At 37.0% G+C, this 22,040-nt stretch overlaps 1 protein-coding gene across 4 annotated transcripts; it reads left to right on the top strand.

The window, feature by feature from the left end:
* Positions 1–1,950: 1,950 nt before the first annotated feature.
* On the top strand, positions 1,951–21,809 carry LOC129243122 (UDP-glucose 4-epimerase). Of its 4 annotated transcripts, none has more exons than XM_054880271.1 (4): positions 1,951–2,086; positions 9,733–9,983; positions 19,120–19,410; positions 19,471–21,809. In XM_054880271.1, the coding sequence occupies exons 2-4, from the start codon at positions 9,741–9,743 to the stop codon at positions 19,990–19,992; spliced, it is 1,056 nt and encodes a 351-aa protein (XP_054736246.1). In that variant the 5' UTR covers positions 1,951–2,086; positions 9,733–9,740; the 3' UTR covers positions 19,993–21,809. The 4 variants fall into 4 exon arrangements, with proteins under 4 accessions (XP_054736246.1, XP_054736247.1, XP_054736244.1 ...); XM_054880272.1 differs by lacking the exon at positions 1,951–2,086 and adding an exon at positions 2,093–2,205; XM_054880269.1 differs by lacking the exon at positions 1,951–2,086 and adding an exon at positions 2,225–2,361.
* The last annotated feature ends 231 nt before the right edge of the window (positions 21,810–22,040 follow it).

Here is a 22,040-nt window from a genome sequence, read left to right on the forward strand (position 1 = left end):
TGTTATAACAGCATTAAAATTCCTCATAAATATTTGGACAATGGTGCTGGAGTGATAGTCTTCCGTCGGGTATGAATCTGTCTCGCTCCGGTATCGTAGAATCAGCTGCCGTAATAACTTATGCCTAATGGCTTAGGATTAATATTATTTGCAAAAAATCTTATTCAACATAAAATTTATCTCTGAAATAAAAGTAATTTTTAATTTACTTTATATACTAATATAACTTGAAGTTTACAAAAGCATGTGCTGCCAAGCTAGCGGTAAAAAAGACGACATTACGGATTATACATTGAACCAGCTCTCTATCTGGATCAAATCGTTGTTGCTGGATTTGCGTGCAATAGCTTTGTCCGGATCGCGATCATTGCCATTGGACCGCAACCAACAACATGGAACAGTTTCCATCAGTTATAAGTACCTCCTCCAAAGGTTTAAGTCCAAATACTGATATACACAGTAAAATTTCGATAATCCGGATATGGTCTAGTCCGGATCCTTCACAAATCTGGACCACGTGGTGTGCCTTTGACTGACCCGACCTCTGGGCAAACAGAATTGAGATAGTTTTACTTGAACCGGATTAAAGAGATTTACGGTTATACACAATATTATGTAATATAATTGTACCTTAAACGCGTTTTTGCAAAATTGGTAAGCGATATGAAGTACTAGATGTCTCATTCGACCACTTATATTTTCGAAATGTGCTGCGACGTAAACGCAGGCCCTTGTCAGCTGTTACGATGAAATGAGAGCCCATGTAAATGAGAATTCACCACCCTTTCGTTCCGTATTATCGTAGATTCTAGCGTAGGATTTTGAAAATTTCCGTAGAATCGTGCCAGCTGATTGCTCTCTCATCACACAGTGTTGCCAAATAGTACATTTCGAAATCATTTACAAAATAAACGTAGAAAAACTTTGGTGGTTTTTGAAAGGCACTTCGGTACGTTGGTCAATGTGCGGACCATTATACTTCAGTGACTTTTGTTTACCAATTACAAATCTATTGGAAATTCTCTCAAAACGTAAAAATATGTATAAATAATGCTGTTTTCTTTTCTTGCAATAATGTCTCATTTATTGCGCCCAGTGCAAGAGTTGTAAAATTTTGATTATTTCTCACCATATTCATTGAGTAGCGTTTTCTATTCTCATATTATTTATGGTGCCCACACTCACCAACGTTAACGTTTGTTGCCTATGAGATACTCAAAATTGAGAAAACTGTGTGGTCGAAGATAAATCAGCTCACACGTTTTTACGGAAGAACTCAAATTTTTCATTTACCCACGAACGCGATCTAGCATACTACGTAACGGAACTGCGGTGATTTTTCATTTACATGAGTCTTTCATTAGTTTCATCGAGTCAGCTGACACGAAACGTACGTTTACGTTGATGATTTTGAGCACCATAAATGAAAATCTGCTGATCGCTCTCTCACCACACATTTCGAAATCATTTAAAAAATAAAGTTACAAAAATTTTAATTTTTATTAAAATAACTTAAAAACAATGTTGAATAATGTTAATTATAGCTAATTGAACTATTTGCATTAGTTGGTTTTTTGCTTTGGTTTATTATACAATGAAAAATTTTAACTGATAACGCGGATGCATGTAAAAGTGTGTATGCAAAAATATCAATGGCAACATTATGTCGATACAACCAAACACAAACACACACAAACCGATGTGTTTTGTAAATATGTAACCAAACGAAAGCAGCTATTTTCTATAGCACAAGTTTTGCCCAATTTTGTGTATCTTACGGGGCACAGATAGGGCCTACGATAACGCCGCTGAGTGCGGATACTATTACCCACGTACACGATCCACGATACTACGGAACGGAACGGTGGTGATTTTTTATTTATCATACATGGGGCTCTCATTAGTTTATTCGTGTCAGCTGACACGGAACGTACGTTGTTCTTAGTGAGTGTGAGCACCATTAATTGTATCCGTCCGAAATCTGTTTCAGAAAAATTCCTTGAAAATGAATGAACAATATTTAGTTGTGTTACAACGTCAATACTAACTTCCATCAGATGTTTACCATTCGGAATTGAGTGCTATAGTATGTTTTTAATAACCATGATTGCATTAGTATTTGAAAAATGATAAGACTGTAGGCTAGTGTAAAAATAAGTACTGATAACAAACATCTTTAATGTTGTGATCAAAGAATAAATATAAGTTAGTATTGAGTAAAACGTGAAAAAAACAAACTTCAGATACCAAATATTTTTGTATTGTAGTGAACGTGTGTATATAAATTTAGTGCCAGATAGAACGTGGCAGAGTAAACTACGATTTTGTTGTGTAGTAATAGCAACAGCTTTGTGTGCTCAGGTGACTTTTTTATCTTATTGAAGGTATTACGAAATTGTTTACATTTGAACGTACTAGTGGTGCAATTTTTTCTGAAAAATTTTCTGAAGAAAAGGTTGCTTCCATATGCAAACTCGTGGATTCATTTAATGGAAGTATTGTACATTTATATGAATATGTGTTTGTTCTACTGCGCGGAAATTTGACGAACCCTACACCTTCTGTTGTTACATTAAGCTCTGATGTGCAGAGTACATCTGCTTGTGAATCAAAAGTGATGATCCATGGTATAAAGTTAGAGATTTAGCTTAATAAACTAATTTTATTCAGAAATACTTCGTATTGTAAAGGAGAAAGAAATGGTCAAAAAATCGAGTGGAGATCGATGCGGTGTTGGCCTTCCATTTTTACAACGAAAGTTGTGCTTATGTCTAAGTTCGAGGACCAATATACCTTTTGATTTATAGAGTTTTTTTTTATAAATTATTGAGCATTAAGAGGGATATTTAACATAAAAACGCTTATTATTTGCATAAGCTCCAAAAAGTACCCTATTACACACGCTTATTTTACTTGAATAAAAACACCGTATACGAACAATATTCAATCGTTATTGGTTGGACATTTGGACTAAATAGTACTTCGTATTTTATTAAAATTCTATTATTATTTATGTTCTTCTAAACGTTATTTTAACGAGAAAATAATAAAAAGAATAATAAAACCGAGCCAACCAAAATGGAATAATTTTTAGAAAATGAAATAAAAAAGCGTTATGAAATCGGGAATATCAGTTCAACATGCTGCGACAATAGATTGGGTTCCATTATACTGCGGTAACAGAAAGAGAATTCTATTGATTAAGGGATATGATCGTGAGCGTGTTCGAGGGTAGAAGGCCTACGGATGTTAATACTCCCATGCAGACGGGCATGTGAAGTAGATCAGAGATGAGAAGTACATAGCTTTTTTCAAAAAGGTCAAAATGGTTATATTTGATCTTATACATAGGTAAAAACCAGGCACCGTTACATTAAACGAAAACAAAAATTGAGGTTCGATAGAAGTTTTGTGATATTTAAAATCAGTGACATTGACCGTTGACCTTCGAAAAAACAATACATTCATAAATAGTGGAAAATAGACTAAAAATTGGAGCGATTTTAGCCTTCGGCACTTTTTTTCTTTAAATGTACATATTTTTTCTTTAAAAAATATATTCGAAGTTTTTTTTTCTTTTAAATTTACATACCACGAAGCAATAAATAAAGGTGATATAAGATAAGGGCAGATCGGAAGAAGTTGTCTAGTGAAGTTGTCTAGTGTTGCTTATCGAAATTTTGCATTGCTGGACGGAGCCCGAGGGGGAACATCGTTTGATGTTTCTACGCAGCATAAACATTTCCCATACGTTTACGGGGAATGCTGCTGAAGTGACAGTCCTTGACGGATTTAAGTCCGGGTCATTCTGGAAACATAGGAGCGATTGTCATGGGGACGATTTAAAAGTGTAATTTTATTTAAATGATGTAGATCATATACTAATTGTCGTGTGTTTCACCTGGGGAAAAAAGGAACAACTTGTAAAACTGGATAAATTCAAATCCAAGTCAGTCAAATACTTCCTAAGGAGCACATGAAAAATTTAGAAAATCCAACCAAAACAATTCATTGGACTTGGGACAATATGGCAAAAATTCGCGCACGGATTAACACAGGTAGTCTGAGAATAGAAAAAGTCTCCTATTTGTGATATAGGTTGTAAAAGTTTTTGTGTAAGAGAGAAATTGTTAAAGTCCAACAATTAAGTTGAAAATACTAAGTTACGTTGTATTTTATTTCTGTATGGATTTGGTTATCACAATTGATGGCCAAAATATGAGCTTTTGCATTTAGAATATTATCTTTCTAAAACATGAAAAAAAATCATAGCAAACTTGGGAAACATTACTAAATTAAAGGCTTCCAAACAAAAATACCATGAAATTTAGGATATAAAGAGCTCCGTAATGAGGCACATATACACATATGACAATTAAAATAGGTAATGCCCACGTTGATACGGAAAAAGCAAGTTAACTAAATTATAATAAAACATATACAATTGCATTTCGTAGATTAATATGACTAATATAAATAATAATTCAAGGATATTTTAAAACTTAAACTAGTGACAATAGATACAAAAAGGAAATATTCAGGTGGTCATGAAAATAGGAACGAAATTTAAATAGATTCGATACAAAAATAACTCCCCAAAGGTTTTAGATTGAGGTTAGGTCGAGTGACTGGCTTGGGCATTCTATAACTTTAACATTATTTTGTAAAAACCATTCACGTACAAACATTGAGTAGTGTTTTGGGTCATTATACTTAGTTCTACCATAAATTCTGTTCAAAGTTTAGTCCGTTATAGATATGAAATTATAATACTTTTTTCAGTAAGTTTTATTTAATCATGTTAATATTAAGGCACAAATGTGAAATTTTTATTCGAAATGGTCACCATTTGCTTTTACACAAGCCTTCAAGCCTTAGGCTATTCAGCTATTGCAAGAGCTTTTATGGATATTGATGTCGCTGCTCGAACCAAAGATTATTTGAGACTATCCAAATTTTTGTAAGACCTTCAATAGGCCATGTTCTCCAATTCTGACCACAAACTGTAATCCAACGGATTCAGATCCGGTCTTCCAGATGGCCAATCTTCTGCCTTAGGGGCTGGAACGAAATCTTGCTCTCTTGGCTTTTGGAAGATCCAACGCTGTCCATTGAAAAGAGTACTGCTCAACTGCTCCATCACGCCTTCTAAGACATCCTAATAGTACACTTTTGCCCCTGCCGTAACCCCTTTTGCGCAGAAATGAGAAGATGTAACGCATCTTCAAGATACTCCCCACCAAACGATTACGGGACTGGTGGTCACACTGTGCCCTTGAACAAAATTTTTTGCGTTTTTAGATGTTTTAGCATGGATTTTGTCCGCAACAGTGAAAATTTTCCCATCTGCGAAATGAATATTTTCATGTCCGTTGAGCGCGTGCCACCGAACAAGCTGCTTGCATCTGACGAGTCTAATTTTCTTCAACCGCGTGGTCAAAAGATGACTAGTTGAGCGATGGAATGCTATAATGTGGAGATCATCTCTAATTAGTCTTAACATGGATCTGCTCGATACATTAATTTCTCTGGACATGATTTTCTGCTTTCTAAGAGATTTCTGCGAACTCTTTCTCGCATGGCTTTTATGGCTGCTCTGGTTCGAACCACACGAGAACGACCACTTTCTCTGTCATTCAGACGTTTGGGGATAACAATTGATCGCGCAATAACAAACATTCTCGAAATATTAAGTTTCTTCAGCAATTCGTAAATCTCACTTGCACTTTTACCACACTTTTGTAATACAATGACTGCAATGCAATTTTTCCTTTAAACAACGTTTAATTATTGAATCGAGTACATACCATTTACAGGGTGAACGATATGAAGTGTTACCTATTCAAAACACCATAACTTTTTTGTGTGAAATTAGTTTTTATTGATTTCAAAGACAAAATTGTTCAAAAACGATTACAGTTTTAACATATATTCACTTTAGCTCGATATGACCACCTTTTGCCTTGAATATAGCCTTCAAACGGTCAAAAAATGAGTTGCATGTTGCCCGAATGTGATCTTGAGGTATTTTGGCCCATTCTCGTATAATCGCTTTTTTCAGCGCATCCATATATATATATGTATATAATTGGGGCGTACACCCTTTCTGGGTGCTTGGCCGAGTTCCTCCTCCTATTTGTGGTGTGCGTCTTGATGTTGTTCCACAAATGGAGGGACCTACAGTTTCAAGCCGTTTCATGAACTTGAGAACCATTGTGTGGACGTTATGAAGTTTGGAACGTTGTTTTTTAACCAATCACTCGAGCTTTGTGAGCTGAGCTGAGTCATGGTGAAACGTCCATGGTCTGCGACCGAAATGTTTGTCTGCTCACCGCTTCAAAGCAACCTCCAGAATACTTTCCCGATAATATTTCGCATTTGCCTTGACGCCAGGCTCGATGAAAACGTTTGGAGAGTGCCCATCTGCGGTTACAGCGGCCCAAACCATTACCTATGGCGGGTGCTGCCTCCTGGTGGCCAATCGATGACTCAAACTCTCGTATGAACGATAGGTCAAATAAACCCTATCATTTTGGGAGTTTATGAATTGTTCAATTTGAAAAATTTTCTCGTCAAAAAATACAATGTTCGGAAATTGACCGCTTTAGGCCAAACGAAGTAACTTCTTCGCTCCCTCAAGTCTAACTTGTTGCTGCTTTGGTGTGAGGTCATACATCTTTTGAATCTTGTAAAGCTTGACTTTGAGATAATTTTTCAGTATGCGGCGGATGCTACGGTCAGATATTTTTAGTTCTTTCGCCATTTGATTGGTACTTCGTCAAGGATTTCGCTGAAGTCGCATCTTGCATAATGCCCGTGCATCAGCTGCGCGAGCGGTCTGAAGTTGGTTACGCCTCGAGTGCCGGATCCTGTAATGTAGAAGCTCACACCTAGCTGCCCTTGTTGTTGTTGTTGTAGCAGTAGCTGCCCTCGTTTGTTTCGGCCACAAAGAAAATTGAATAGGCTTTTTTCTTAATTCACCATATTCCGCGAATCATATTTCTGGTAGAGTTGCTAAGTCAATATTTTATTTCATACTTTTGGCCATCTTGCCGGTTTGTAGCATTGTTCGTATATTCCAAGTAGTAAAACGTAAATCACAATCCTTAATTCGTGTCTTGGGTCGGTATCTTTTGATGTTATCAGTTATCCGAAGCTGTTGTTGTGGATTCGCTATAATACATACTGGTATGAGGTTTCAGCAAATGTGCAACTTGAATACTGATTTTGAAACATGATGCATATCACCTCCTACTGTCAATCTTCCAACTTGAATACTTCTAGCGGTGAAACTGTTAACCGCAACCAGAAATTGAGTACCTCACTAAAAAGGAAAGGGAACAAAAGAAGTCGGTGATGATCTGGCTCTCCTAGAGGGAACTGGTCATAAGGCTGACAATTATATATATTGCATATACGGCGCCGACTAACTATGTATATATGTGTATATAATTAAAATTAAAAGTAAACTTAAAGATAAAAAATAAATAGACAAATATAAGATTAGATTTAATAGTAGAACTCAGTGCGATAAAGAAATTGATAAAATTTTAATTAGAACCACATTCAATTTACAGAATTAAAGTGATCATGTATTACCCCTTTGTAATTATTTATACTGTTCACACCCTTGACAGATTCAGGAATTGAATTCTAGAGCCTCACAGAATTAATGAAGAACAATCTTGATGATGGCAAGTAGGAATACTTCGGGGCAATCAGAGTTTGATGCCTATTAGATTTCATCAATCTTAATTTCTCGTAAAGGTATTTGGGAGTTGTGATTTCAATTATCTTATACATAATTACACACTCTCTAGCCGTCAGATAATCAAAAATGCTGCATCCTAGAATTTTGGTTTTCTATAAAAATGAATGTGGCTACATATAGTTGAGACAGTAGACATAACGCGTAGCTTTATTGAACGCAACATCAATTTTGTGAGAGGAAATAAGTCAATATATACGAACTATATACGGGCTTAGAGGACGTGATGAGTGGTGCAATGAGTATAATAGCTAGCTTTCTTCTAGTCCTAATGGCGTGAACCACGCTGTTATTCTTAAAATACGTAAAACAGTATGCAAGTTACAACTTTTTTACATGATCAGAACAGCTCAAAACAGAATTATCAAAGCCTTAATTTTTTATATTGTTGTAAAACATCAGGGTGATATTACCAACAAACAAATTTGGTATATCTTCTACATTACTATTATAATTCCCTGGGCCCATTCTGAAATTACAGACAGGCTAATTTTAAAACATAAATCCTCAACTAGACCATTCGTACTGGACAAATACAATTGAATATCATCAGCATAAGCGTGGGCATTGACATACTGACACACAGAGTATATATCATTCACATACAGATTTAACAAAAGGGGATAAAGGAGAGAACCTTTTGGCACACCGGAGCCAACAAAACAAGGTGTGGAGGAGTCATCCTTGCACATTTCCTTTGAGAAAGGTAACTGATCCTAAACATGACAGAGCTATCAGAAACTCTAAAAAAGTACTTAAGATGTTTGATATAAGGTTCTTGACTTACCGAATCAAATGTCTTAGAGAAATCCTGAAGGGGACAAAGAGATAGGTTACCGGTTTGACCAAAATGACGTTGCTCAGTACGTGCCGTCAGAATTGAGAAGGACCTCTCCGAGACGTTTGATACCGAATCAAATGTCTTAGAGAAATCTTGAAGGGAACAAAGAGATAGGTTACCGTTGTGATCAAAATGACGTTGCTCAGTACCAGCAGTGCCGTCAGAATTGAGAAGGACCTCTTCGAGACGTTTGATACCAAACTAGGCTTCAGACAGAGTAACTCGCTATCGTGTAACTTATTTAACCTAATGCTGAAAAAGAATGTGCGAGTCGGAGAACTTAATCTCTCAGGCACAATTTTTTATAAGAGTGTATAATTGAGAAGGACCTCTCCGAGACGTTTGATACCGAATCAAATGTCTTAGAGAAATCTTGAAGGGAACAAGGGGATAGGTTACCGTTGTGATCAAAATGACGTTGCTCAGTACCAGCAGTGCCGTCAGAATTGAGAAGGACCTCTTCGAGACGTTTGATACCAAACTAGGCTTCAGACAGAGTAACTCGCTATCGTGTAACTTATTTAACCTAATGCTGAAAAAGAATGTGCGAGTCGGAGAACTTAATCTCTCAGGCACAATTTTTTATAAGAGTGTACGGCTCCTCCTCCTATTTGTGGCGTGCATCTTGCTGTTGTTCCACAAATAGGAGGAGGTTTTAAGCCGTCTCCGAACGGCAGATATTTTTTTATGAGGAGCTTTTTTGCATGATAGAAATACACTCGGAGGTTTGCCATTGCTCGCCGCAGGGCGACCACTATAAGAAACCTAATTTTGGTGTTTCACGGAGCTACTAATACCACTTGGGTCATGGGGCCACTCTGAAACGAACTTGAAGTGAAAAATTGGATGTTAATAAAGGCATATTATAATCTGAAACAGCATTCAGTAACAATTTCCAGCCTCACACTTTCGAAAAAAGGCGTTCGTAGACTTACAAGTATGTATTTAGCATGAGTCTCGCCTACACCCAAACAATCAAGCCAAATAGCATATCTACTGAACAATAAACAAGAGCCCCAAGACTTAATACCTCTAATTGTACTCACTGAAAAATATCTAAATATAATTTAACTATGTACATATATTTCTAGCTTTTTAATAAAATATTATTTTCTTTTTATAGGTATTGAAATGGCACCTCCAAATGTTCTAGTCACTGGAGGCGCGGGATATATTGGCTCTCATACAATTTTGGAGATGCTTAATGAGGGCTATAATGTGATTTGCGTAGACAATTTGAGTAATGCATACAGCTCAGGTTCCTCAAAGCTTCCCGAATCTTTGAACAGGGTTCAAAAGCTTACAGGAAAAAAATTGAATTATTATTGTATTGATATTACTGATAGAGATCAAGTTCGTGCCGTTTTTCAAGAGGTAAGTTTAACGTATGAAGGTAGATATGAGAAGTATTTTATGTGTCGATATAATCTTAAATCTGAAACCGCTAACGTTGTCTTACGTATTCGCTTTAGCTCAGTTCATTCTCTTTCCTATAATACCTGAGTTTTAGTTAAGAATGTTTTAATATTTCTCCCACTTTGATTTCCTCAATGTGCACTTAGGTTCGGCTTTACGCGCTTCTTCCTAGGGGTTTTTACGAAAAATTTTCAAAACCAATATCTCCAGATGTAACCTTTTTAAGAAACACTGGACCTTATTTTTCATATAAACACCTGCAAATAGAAACTGTTAAAAACAATTTATTTATAAATATCCCATTGAAACTTACTAATTGGAGTATATGTCAGACAGCCGCGAATTTATTGGCAGAAACGCTACTCGAGAAATCTTTAAATGAGAAAGTTTTATACGAATTTCTAAAAATGCCTAATCGGAACATAGGTACATGTATGAAAACTCACAAACCGACCGGTGGATCTCTGCATAAGAACTACAGCTTTATATGTCGCATTCTCACCAGAAATAAGACTCAATCGATTTATATGATACAAAACATTATTAATTTGCAAAATAATTCGTTTTTATTACAATATATACTAGTATGCTTATAACGGGAAAAACGATTTTCAACGAATAATAACAAGACAAAGTGTCAAATTGAGAACAGTTTTGCTGAAAATCTAATTTGCATCACAAGTTTAATTTATAATTAATACCATTTAAACGTTTTCTATAATTTTGTATTTTTTTTTTGGAAAAAGGGAAAGGAAAATGGATTCAAACTAGGTGGGGTGTCGGTTTATCAAGAGGGAGCGAAAAAGCTGCTTGCTTATCTAACATTATAGTTCCAATACCATTGTAACGAGCATTGTAAGTTTAATGGCGGCATTTAGTTTTAATATTGTATATATGAATTCAATTTGATACAACTCTGAAATTATTAATGTTCATTAGTGAAACGTATAAAAAGAAACATACAACAGAGGAAATCATTGTTCGGCGATCGAAAGACATTTAGGTATGAAGTATGGGTTAGTAGCTCTGCACTGCATTGTTTGTTAGACGCCGCTAAGTTGACCGCATGCGGTGTAGCGTTAGTTGAGTAGTTTGCTGCGCTGCTTGTTGGGCGACGCCCCCTGGTAACGCTCAAGCATGCATGTCCAGCAGGCTTATATGTGTGCGTGTCGGGTGACAGTCGTACTTGCTTCGTGTCACACATACTTGTTGTCGGCTTTTGCATGATGAAAATCAAAAATTTTAGATATTAGCGTCAAGCACCCGACACACAAACATATAAGCTGCAGAACATGTATGCTTGAGCGTCACCAGGAGCTATAAGTCGGCCGCATGCAACGTAGCGGTAGTTTATTTCGTAACTGTCCGTTCTACAGGACTTTATTATACATGAAATGCTTTTCAATCGCTAATCGGGGGGATCTTATGGATTAAACACTAAAACTGTGCGAAATGTGTTTGTGCTAAACTATACTGTGTCAGTACTGTAAAGTAACATTATTGTACAGTGTCTTTGTACATAGCATTTGCTGGTAAATCCTAATCTTGAATCTCCAAAGATTATTTCTGCTGCGTCTGCCAAATATGGCTGCAATTAAACTCCACATCGGTTAGGTGTAATCAAATCGCGTAATACGCAATCACCTAGCACCACAAACGGAACCTCCATGAGTCCCGGAGCTCTCTCGAGCATCATCTCTCGCCGCCTCTTCATGCCTAAATGTCATCTGTCAATGTATATATGTATATATAATTGGCCGTTTTTGGGTGTTTGGCGGAGCTCCTCCTCCTATTTGTGGCATGCGTCTTGATGCTGTTCCACAAATAGGGGGACCTACAGTTTTAAGCCGACTCATAAACGACAGATATATTTTCTGAGGAGCTTTTTTATGACAGAAATGCACTCGGAGGTTTGCCATTGCCTGCCGAGGGGCGACCGCTATTAGAAAGCACTTTTTCTTCATTTTGGTCTTTCACCGAGATTCGAACCTTCGTTCTCTTTGAATTCTGAATGGTAGTCACGCACCAACCCATTCGGCTATGGCGGCCGCCTCAGTAAGGCGATACCTAAATATTTTTATAGCCCCACCTGCAGCCCGGCTGGACATCACCCGGAATTGGTGCACTTATCAGAAGTAAAAACCGTTTGGTTATAGGTGACTTCAACGTGCAGAATGATCTTTGGCACTCAGTCCTACCAAACGATCGTAGGGTACAGCTTTTGCCAGAGCAGATAGACGATTCGACATTCTGCACAGTGAACGACCACGCCCCCAACAGGGTAGTGGGCAATTGCAGCAGCTCGCCTGATATAAAAATTGCTAGCGCTAGTCTGAGGACACCTTCCCCGCTCTGACCATTCCCCCTCGAAGTGTGCATAGGCGAACGTGAATACCGCAAGGTGATCACAGCTGCGGCTGCTCGTTTCGTTCCCCCTAGAAGGCTCCAGGGCATACGTTCTAATTTCTCAGCTAAAGCAGCCGTTTTAGCAAACGCCACAACAACAAACGCCGATCCCGGGGACACCCGAATAAGAGATCTCAATTTGTAGATTCGGCAACTGGTCACCCATGATAAGCGAACCAAATGGGAAGAGCACCTGAAGGCCTGCAACTTCATCTCTGGTGTTAGTAAGGTCCCTGTAGAACCCGAAGAGATACGCGAACAATTTTAGCCGATAATTTATATTGCATCCTGCGGTTGATAGATCCAAACCTCGTGCCACCAGACGGCTGCACAAACTGCCGAACAAAAGTGCGCCACTTACTTTCTTCAGCGATGAGGTTCAGATGACCATTAACAAAGCAAATACTTCTAAAGCCATTGGTCCTGACGGACTTAACATGTTGATGCTGGGAAACCTGGGTCCATTGGAAGGGAATTCAACTTCTCTATGGCCACTGTTATAATTTCTGATAAGTATAAAGTAAGGTGGGTAGTCCCACTACTTCAACCTGGGAAACCCGCAAAACAATGTGAGTCTTATCGCCCGATAAGTCTCCTTTGTTCAGCCACACATCAGCATGGAGTCCGCCGAATGCATAGCACCACCACAGCACTCACCACCATTAACACCTAAACTAACCGCGGGCTTAACCAAAACCGCCCCTGCGGGAGGACTGTCGTAGTAATGTTGAACAAGGCGAAGATTTTCCATACAGTCAGCCATTTCACGCTACTAAATGATATCCAACGGTCGGCCCTCCCGCCGAGACTGAATAGGTGGTCCGCGAACTATTTGTGTGGTCAGCAATCGTCTGCCATCTTTCGAAACCAAAGCCCAAAATAAAGGGGGATAAAACAAGGAGTATATTAAATATTATTATTAGAAGGCCATTACGCACTGCTACCAGAGCTGATCTATTGTGCAAGGCCTATTTTTGTAACCCTAGAGTTTTAGGCTTTTTAAAAATTTTAGCACAATTTTGGGTTTGTTGTTCCAAAGATTGCATAGAGAAACTACGATACCACCAAGGTGATGAAGTCTCTGTCTGCCCAACGCAGGACATTCACAAAGCACATGTTCTGAACTTTCTATGTCCATTTCGCAAAAGCGGCAGACATTGGTCTCAGATAGACCAATATTATTTAGATGATACCTCAGGCTGCAGTGACCTGTAAGATATCCTGTTAAAAGACGCAGATCTACTCTGCTTAGTGAGAGAAGCTTGTCAGATATTCCTTTGTTGGAACTTAGGAACAGTTTGGCTTGACGCTGACCGGCACAGTTTAGCCAGTGTGCAGCAAATTTCCTTTCTTCCCATTTCCTAAGGAATTCATTAATGTGGCCTTTTGTGAATCCACAGAAAGGCTCAGGACCAGTAAGTTGCATATTTGCTCCTGGTTTTGCAAGGTCATCAGCCATTTCATTTCCCTCATGTCCTTCATGTCCCGGAATCCAACATAGTGTTACTATGTTGAGGTTTCCTAACGTGTTGAGAAGGTTTAGGCAATCATTTACCAATTTAGAGGTGATAGTTGTTGATAGAAGGGCTTTTAGAGCCGCTTGGCTATCTGAAAGTATGTAGATGTGAGTACCTCTCATTTTCCTGCTAAGACATTCTCTCACACATATTTCAATGGCATGTATTTATGCCTGGAATATTGTTGGGTAGAGTCCCATCGGAATCGATTTTTTGAATTTAGGCCCTTTGATTCCTGCCCCTGTTCTACCATTTTCCAATTTGGACCCATCAGTAAACCATAGCTGAGAGCCAGGTTTGAAAGTGATAGAATTAGTTCTCCAGTCTGTGCGTTCATTAATTATAATTTGAAAGTTCCTGTAGAGCAGTGGTCGCCAACCCGTCGATCGCGAGCTACCGGTAGCTCGCACAGGCAATTCTGGTAGCTCGCGCTGCTCACGTTGCAAAAAATCCAAAAGTCTGAAAATCATACCAGTATTAGCAAATTTCAGAAATTTTCATAATAAATAGATAAACAGCGGCAACACTGCGGTAAGCGATTTCGCGCCGACAAACACGACGCGAAGTAGCGTCTCTGTTCTAGGATCGGCTGGAACCGATTAGCGTGTTCGAGAATTTTTTGGCTTTATATATACGCAATGCACGTCGACATTGCGCTCAGTTTAATACTGGACGCCATTATCAACGTTCTGCGTGCAGCGGTTGGGTTAGAGTTCGAAACATTATGGCAAGCAGTAGTAAGAAGGCGAAGACATACCATTTCCATTCGGAAATGGCATATATTTCCAGACCCTAGTCATCAATAGGTATGAAAATTACCCCGTATTAAAGCACTTATCAACAGCTTTCATTTGACCGTATTGTACATACACAACCAAAGGTTACCCGGGTCCACGTTTTGACCTATATCTCGGGACCCCAGTCACGGAGCGGCATGAAAAATACTCTGTACTAAAGCATTCACCAACAGCTTCAATTTGATATCCATATTGTACAAACACATTCTAGGGTCCACGTTTTGGTCTCTATCTCGAGACCCTAGTCACGGAGCGGCATGAAAAATACTCTGGACTAAAGCATTCACCAACAGCTTCCATTTGATACCTATATTGTACATACACATCCGAAGGTTACCCGGGTCCACGTTTTGACCTATATCTCGAGCCCTATTTCCAAAATAAAATATAATCCATGTTACTCGTGGATGATGTAGCTTTCGAATGGTGAAAGAATTTTTAAAATCGGTCCAGTAGTTTTTGAGCCTATTCATTACAAACAAACAAAGTTTTCCTCTTTATAATATTAGTATAGACAACATATCTTATAAGGTATATGGTAAATATTACCATACATTTTTTCCTTTATATATATAATAATAAAAAAATTAATAATAATAACATTAAAACAACAGGTATTATTAACAAACTTGGTTTTATTTTAAATTCTTCAAGTGAATCAAATTAATAATAATCAATAAGAAGGCATATGCAAATACAAATACGTGAATTTATATATGTACATATGCGCATATACATACATATATACGCTCACTTAAGTAGGAGAGAGCAAGATGTCGAACGTTGCCGTTCGTATGATTTGTTCGTTCCGCGCTTTCGCTTGCAGTTCATTCAAGGTAACGGCAATGAGCAAGGTAACGACACATTTTTTCGTGCGTGCAGCCTGTTAAATCGAATTATAAGACGTTATCACGTCTAAAAGTGGATCTTAAACTTTCTTAGGCAAATACGCATTTTTATAATAAAATTCAATGATTTGCAAGCGTTGTTCGTCTTTAAGACGATTCATGGTTAAATTATGACCAAACTGAAGATGTTTGACAGTGAAACAAAACACGAAACGTGCGTCAGCTGTTTAAACCAACTGTTTAAAAAGATAGTAGCTAAAAAATCACCCTTTATAACTCGGCTTTTAAAATAATGAATAAATAGCTTCGAATTGCATACACTCTGGATTGTTAATAAATAAATAAATAAATTCAGTGTTTTATAATTCGTTTAAAATTGAGTACAGCCTCTGTGAAAATTGTCACATACTCGTACAAAGCATCTGCGCATTCAATAGAAATTATCAAATCATTTAAAATGATTTTTAATTATTTCCCTTATACCCGTTGTTTGTAATTGCAATTCGTCTAATCATTGCTTGATAAATCTTCTTCGGTGAAGTGATTTACCCATCAAAATTACTCCTACTCTAAGACTACAGCTTATAGCAGATGTATCCTGCCAGGTTCTCCAAACCGTCGTACTCCAAGCAGTACAATTGAAACAGCAAATATGGAACTAATTACACCCACAAGTTGAAAAGTTTATAAATATCCCATGGCTGATTTGATCCTCCAAAATTTTTGGAACATCACTCTCAATGCCAGTTGTCTGCTTTGAGCGATCTTGTTTTAGAGATAAGCACAAATCTATTCGGCTCGCACGCGAAGAATCTCCTTCATAATATTAATAATAATAAGCGGAACGTGTGGGCGTTCACCTGATGGCAATCCACCCACAAAAAATATTTCTCTATTTTTTACAGTACTTTAAGTACAAAACAGAAAAAAATTTTGCAAAAAGTTTAGTACGCAAATGATTTAACTCAGTGCAGTGTTGGGCAAGGTCAAATTATTGATAATGCCTTAGGTTTTTTAATATAACACCGTGCGTCAACCCAAATCACACATGAACTAGAGTTGAAATATAGCAGAGTGGTAAAATACCTCAAAAATATCCTTTAAAGTTTTTATACTTGATCATTCCTTATGACTTTTATTAAAATTCTTTAACCAAAATATAGTATGTGTAACCAAAATAGTTTATTATAGCACGGTGTAGTAAAGAGTTTTTCCAATAACAGGTGTTATTTACGATATTAACAGGTATTATAACGATTTTTTATGGCCGGAATTGGATGGTATTATTCTGGACAACGTTTATTTTCAACAAGACGGCGCTACGTGCGACACAAGCAACGAAATCATTGATCTTTTACGGGAAAAGTTTCCGGACCGTGTTATCTCTCGAAGAGGTAATCACAATTGGCCACCTAGATCTTGTGATTTAACTCCTTGGGGCTTTTTTCTTTGGAGCCACGTGAAAGAGAAGGTCTACGCCAACAGCCCAGGGTCGATTCAAGACCTCAAAGATGGAATTTGTGAGGCTATCGAGGACATAGGGCAGTCACTTTGCAATGCGGTTATGGAAAATTTCATGAAAAGGATATTGTCCTGTAAGCGTGGTCGTGGTGGTCATTTGCTTGATGATAATTTCTACTATTAACGGCATACATTCCTCTTTATAATGACATAAACATCCGATAATTTATATTAAAAAAATAGCATTTTTCTTGGAATATAAAAATAACACCTCTTATTAGATAACCCTATATGTCTTTGCCTTGTGAGCTAAACGTATTTAAAAGAGTAATTACATTATGGATAACCAGTCACAGTATGTAACGGGTGATTTTTTAGCTATTGTCTTTTTAAACAGTTGGTTTAAACAGCTGACGCACGTTTCATGTTCTGTTTCACTGTCAAACATCTTCAGTTTAGTCTATAATTTAACCATGAATCGTTTTACAAACGAACAACGCTTGCAAATCATTGAATTTTATTATTAAAATCCGTGTCCTGTTAAGAAAGTTTATCGCGCGCTTCTTCCATTTTATGGTCACTTTAATCGACCCACTGAAGCGGCTATTCGAGCTATTGTGACTAAATTTAGAACCGAATTTACATTATGGGACATCAAACCACCAACACGCTTAGCAAAAAGAGTGCGAACTGAAGAAAATATCGCCGCTGTATCGGCCAGTGTTAATGATGACCATCAATTATCGATTCGTCACCGTTCGCAGCAATTGGACCTCTGTTATTCAACAAGGTGGAAAATTTTGCAAAAGGATTTAGGTATGAAGCCTTTCAAAATACAACTGGTGGACAAGGATTGAAGCCGAACGACCTACCGCAGCGCAGAATTGGTGAATGGGCTCTTGGAAAGTTGGCCGAAGATCCACTTTTTTATCGAAAAATTGTGTTCAGCGACGAAGCTCATTTTTGGATCAATGGGTACGTAAATAAGCAGAATTGTCGATTTTGGAGTGAAGATCAGCCAGAAGAATTGCAAGAGCTACAAATGTATCCAGAAAAGGTCACAGTTTGGTGCGGTTTATGGTCTGGAAGTATCATTGGAGCGTACTTCTTCAAAGATGCTGCGAATCGAAACGTAACTGTGAATGGTGAAATGATATCCAACTTTTTTTTGCCCAAAATGCAAGAGCTTGACTTGCATGACATGTGGTTTCAGCAAGACGATGCCACATGCCACACAGCACGCGTAACAATGGACTTGTTGAGAGGCGAGTTCGGTGAACATTTTTTGTGGGGCTATGTTAAAGCTCATGTTTATTCAGACAAGCCTGCTTCAATTAACGCATTGGAAGACAACATTAAAGAATTTATATGTGAGATACCGGCCGAAGCATTGGAAAGAGTACGCCAAAATTGGACTAAGTGGATGGACCATTTGAAGTGCAGTCGCGTTTAACATTTGCATGAAGTAATCTTCAAACATTAAATTATATGGACTGTACTATCGATTTAAATAAAATTGTCATGCATTTTTCTGAATTTTACGTGTGTTTTTTTGAAAAACTTTCCTATATCTCTTAAAAAATCACCCTTTATAAGGCTAAATATTAGATAAAATAAAATTGACCAAAAATTTTAAAAGTACATATATTATGTTAAAAAATATTTAATAACGATTTATAAAGTAAATTAACCGAAACTGTATATTTGAAATTCTATAATTCTGTAGTAAAAAAAAATCATTTAATGAAATAAATTTGTAATTTTGAAACCAATACAAAATTAGTAAAAATCAATATATGTATATATTTTTTTTTAATTTCCATTTGCACTTTTCATGAAAGTAAAAAAAAAAACGTACTTCAAGCAACCTGGACCTTGTTATTCTAATCGATGGAAACCTGCAGGGTTTATATTCCAGGGGACATCATTTGTGTCCTATTCAACACCATACTGATTTTAAAGTAAAATAACTAGCGCAATAATGTATTTTCATATGATAACATAGAGAATAGCTACTACACAGAGCATCATAATATTAACAATGAATAAATGTATTACATTTCAGCACAAAATCGATATGGTGGCTCATTTTGCTGCTCTTAAAGCTGTTGGAGAATCTTGTCGCATACCGCTTCAGTACTACCACAATAACATGACCGGCACAAATGTTCTTTTGGAAGCTATGGCTGATAACAATGTTTTCAAATTTGTATATAGTTCCAGCGCCACCGTGTATGGCGAACCCAAATTCTTGCCTGTAACTGAAGACCATCCAACTGGAAACTGCACTAGTCCCTATGGCAAAACTAAATATTTTACTGAAGAAATTTTGAAGGATCTATGCAAATCAGATAAGGTAGGCGTAATTCAAAATATTCTAAACATATTCGTATAATAAATTGAAATATTTCTTCAGCGGTGGGCAGTGGTTTCATTACGCTATTTCAATCCCGTTGGTGCGCATCCGAGCGGGTGCATTGGAGAAGACCCTAACGGAGAACCTAACAACTTGATGCCTTTTATTGCGCAGGTTGCAGTAGGTCGTCGAGATGTTTTACGAATTTACGGATCTGATTTTCCAACAAAAGACGGTACTGGAGTTCGTGACTATATACACATTGTAGATCTTGCTGAAGGCCACCTAAAAGCTTTAGAAAAATTAAGAAATGTTGCGGAGACTGGATTCTTTGCATATAATCTAGGAACTGGTGTTGGATACTCGGTTTTGGAAATGGTCCATGCTTTTGAGGGAGCTAGTAAACGTAAAGTTAATTTCGAATTTACAGATAGGCGATCTGGGGATGTTGCCACTTGTTATGCTGATGCATCGCTAGCGGAAACTTCTCTTGGATGGAAAGCTAAACGCGGTATACATGAAATGTGTGAAGATACCTGGCGTTGGCAAAGCAATAACCCCAACGGCTATGCCCCTAAATAACTTATGTTATATGGTAGATTTTTGCAAGTGAAATAAGAACAGCCCATAATGCTTCAATGGTATAATTTTCTCAAGCTTACAATAGATTTTGGTACCATTTCTGGCCTTTAAAACTATGACACCCCATACAAAAGAAAACGCATCAGATAAATATTTGGCTTTATTCGTTTTAAGAAGAAATATCCCATTATTAATTGTATAGAATTTAAAAGAAAAATAAAAATTGTATCCAAATAAACAAAATTTCGTTTTTCCAAAAAAATCTTATTATTATATATAGATGGCTTCGCTAGGGATTTATCAATCAACGTGCTTATTATGAGATTTCTTCTTGGGCAGACTTTTTAGATTGCCCCTTGATTTACGCGCGCTTCGTAGCAGATATTCCATGACTTATAAGATAAGTGAATCTTCACATAAAATCTTTGAGCAACACATCTGCTTTCCTTCTTATTGGAATATAGAGAAGCTGCTTCTTCTTACTGATTGGCGCGATAATCGCTTAAGCGATTTTGGCCAACTCTAACAAAGCGCGCTAATAGTATCTTTCTCATGCTGACTAGTGCCATTCGGGCTCACTAAGTGAAGATTATGCAATTCAAAAAGTTGTCAACGAATGAATCTTGAATAAAGAAAGAGAAGGAAGAATAAAGCCAAGAATAATATAATGCATACGGTTATAAAAAAATTCCAAGAAGCAGCTGTAACAGCGAATGTTATGTACATTATTAAGGGGGGAAGCTGGTCTAGAATTTTGAAAAAATCGTGAAAATGAATTTGTCTTAAAAGGTGCTTTAGGGTCTTAGAAATAATATACCAAATGAGGGATGCCAGCAAAAATGTCTAAATGCCCAAATTTTTCATTCGACGGCAGTGCCTCGCAGGTATGCCCCGAACGCTATTTACAACTTTAAACGCGTTTTTCTCGAAATCACTTTTTTTAAACTGGCCGAAGACATAACTCGAACAAATCTTTACCGATTCTTACGAAATTTTGACAATACATTCGAAATACCTTTCTCCGGAGACGTACGTAGGATTTTTTATTTATATTACATAGTTTTTTTTTTAATCAACAATTTTATGTCGTTCTTTATAGTGAAAATTGTAACTTTTTGTTCAAACGTGCACCATTTCGCGAAAAAACAAAATATCGAAAAAATCGTACGTACGTCTCTTTCTGTTGTTATATAGAAACTAAAAAAATTTTATTTTTTGATCCAGGACAAAAATTAAGGAGTTTACGTCTTCGGCAATGGACCCACTAGAAAAAAAGGCGCCTTAGGAGAACTGCTGGACAGCGGCCATTTTGAAATTAATTCAGACGAAAAATTTTGTATTTGTACCATGAAAGCTATATTATTAAACCTATTTCACAGATTTTCGATTGATTCCTTTGTTGAGTCAAAATAAATTCATAAAATATGCCCATTTTTTGCGCTCTAGACCAGCTTCCCCCCTTAAATTATATATTAAACTAGCATTTCCCAGTGGGCTTCGCACCACCATACATAAAATGTTTTTTTATATCGGAAGAAATTTTTCATATTGAGTTTTCTTTATAGAACTCGTAAAATGTTTAAACAGTTGAATTAGTTGATTTTTTTCATTCAACATACTTTCTAAAGATGTCACAATAGCCTTTTCTGTACTTTTTTAAAATTTGATTGTGGTGGTCACCTATTCACAGGTAAGGTGAAAGAGCCGATAAAAACTTGTAATTAAACTTTGATTCTTTAATTTCCATTTCAATTTTTTACGCTAAATAAGTTATGCTAAAATAAATAAAGCTAAAAATGTTTTTCCAATTCCTTGAATGCTCCAGTTTTTATTATATTTTCGTCCAAAATTAATATTAACATAATACACTTACAACCACAACAGTACAACTCATAAGCGGTACGCTCATAAGCGGCTGTGTATTTGTTGTTGTTTTTCCCATACAGGCATTTCGTATGAGAGGAAACCATTACTCACATAAAATGTCATAACTCAGGAACGGCTGCACCGATTTCAATCAAACTTCACACAAACCACCTCCTCAAAGA

Source organism: Anastrepha obliqua, chromosome 3 (genome assembly GCF_027943255.1).
Source record: "Anastrepha obliqua isolate idAnaObli1 chromosome 3, idAnaObli1_1.0, whole genome shotgun sequence".
Classification (NCBI taxonomy): domain Eukaryota; kingdom Metazoa; phylum Arthropoda; class Insecta; order Diptera; family Tephritidae; genus Anastrepha; species Anastrepha obliqua.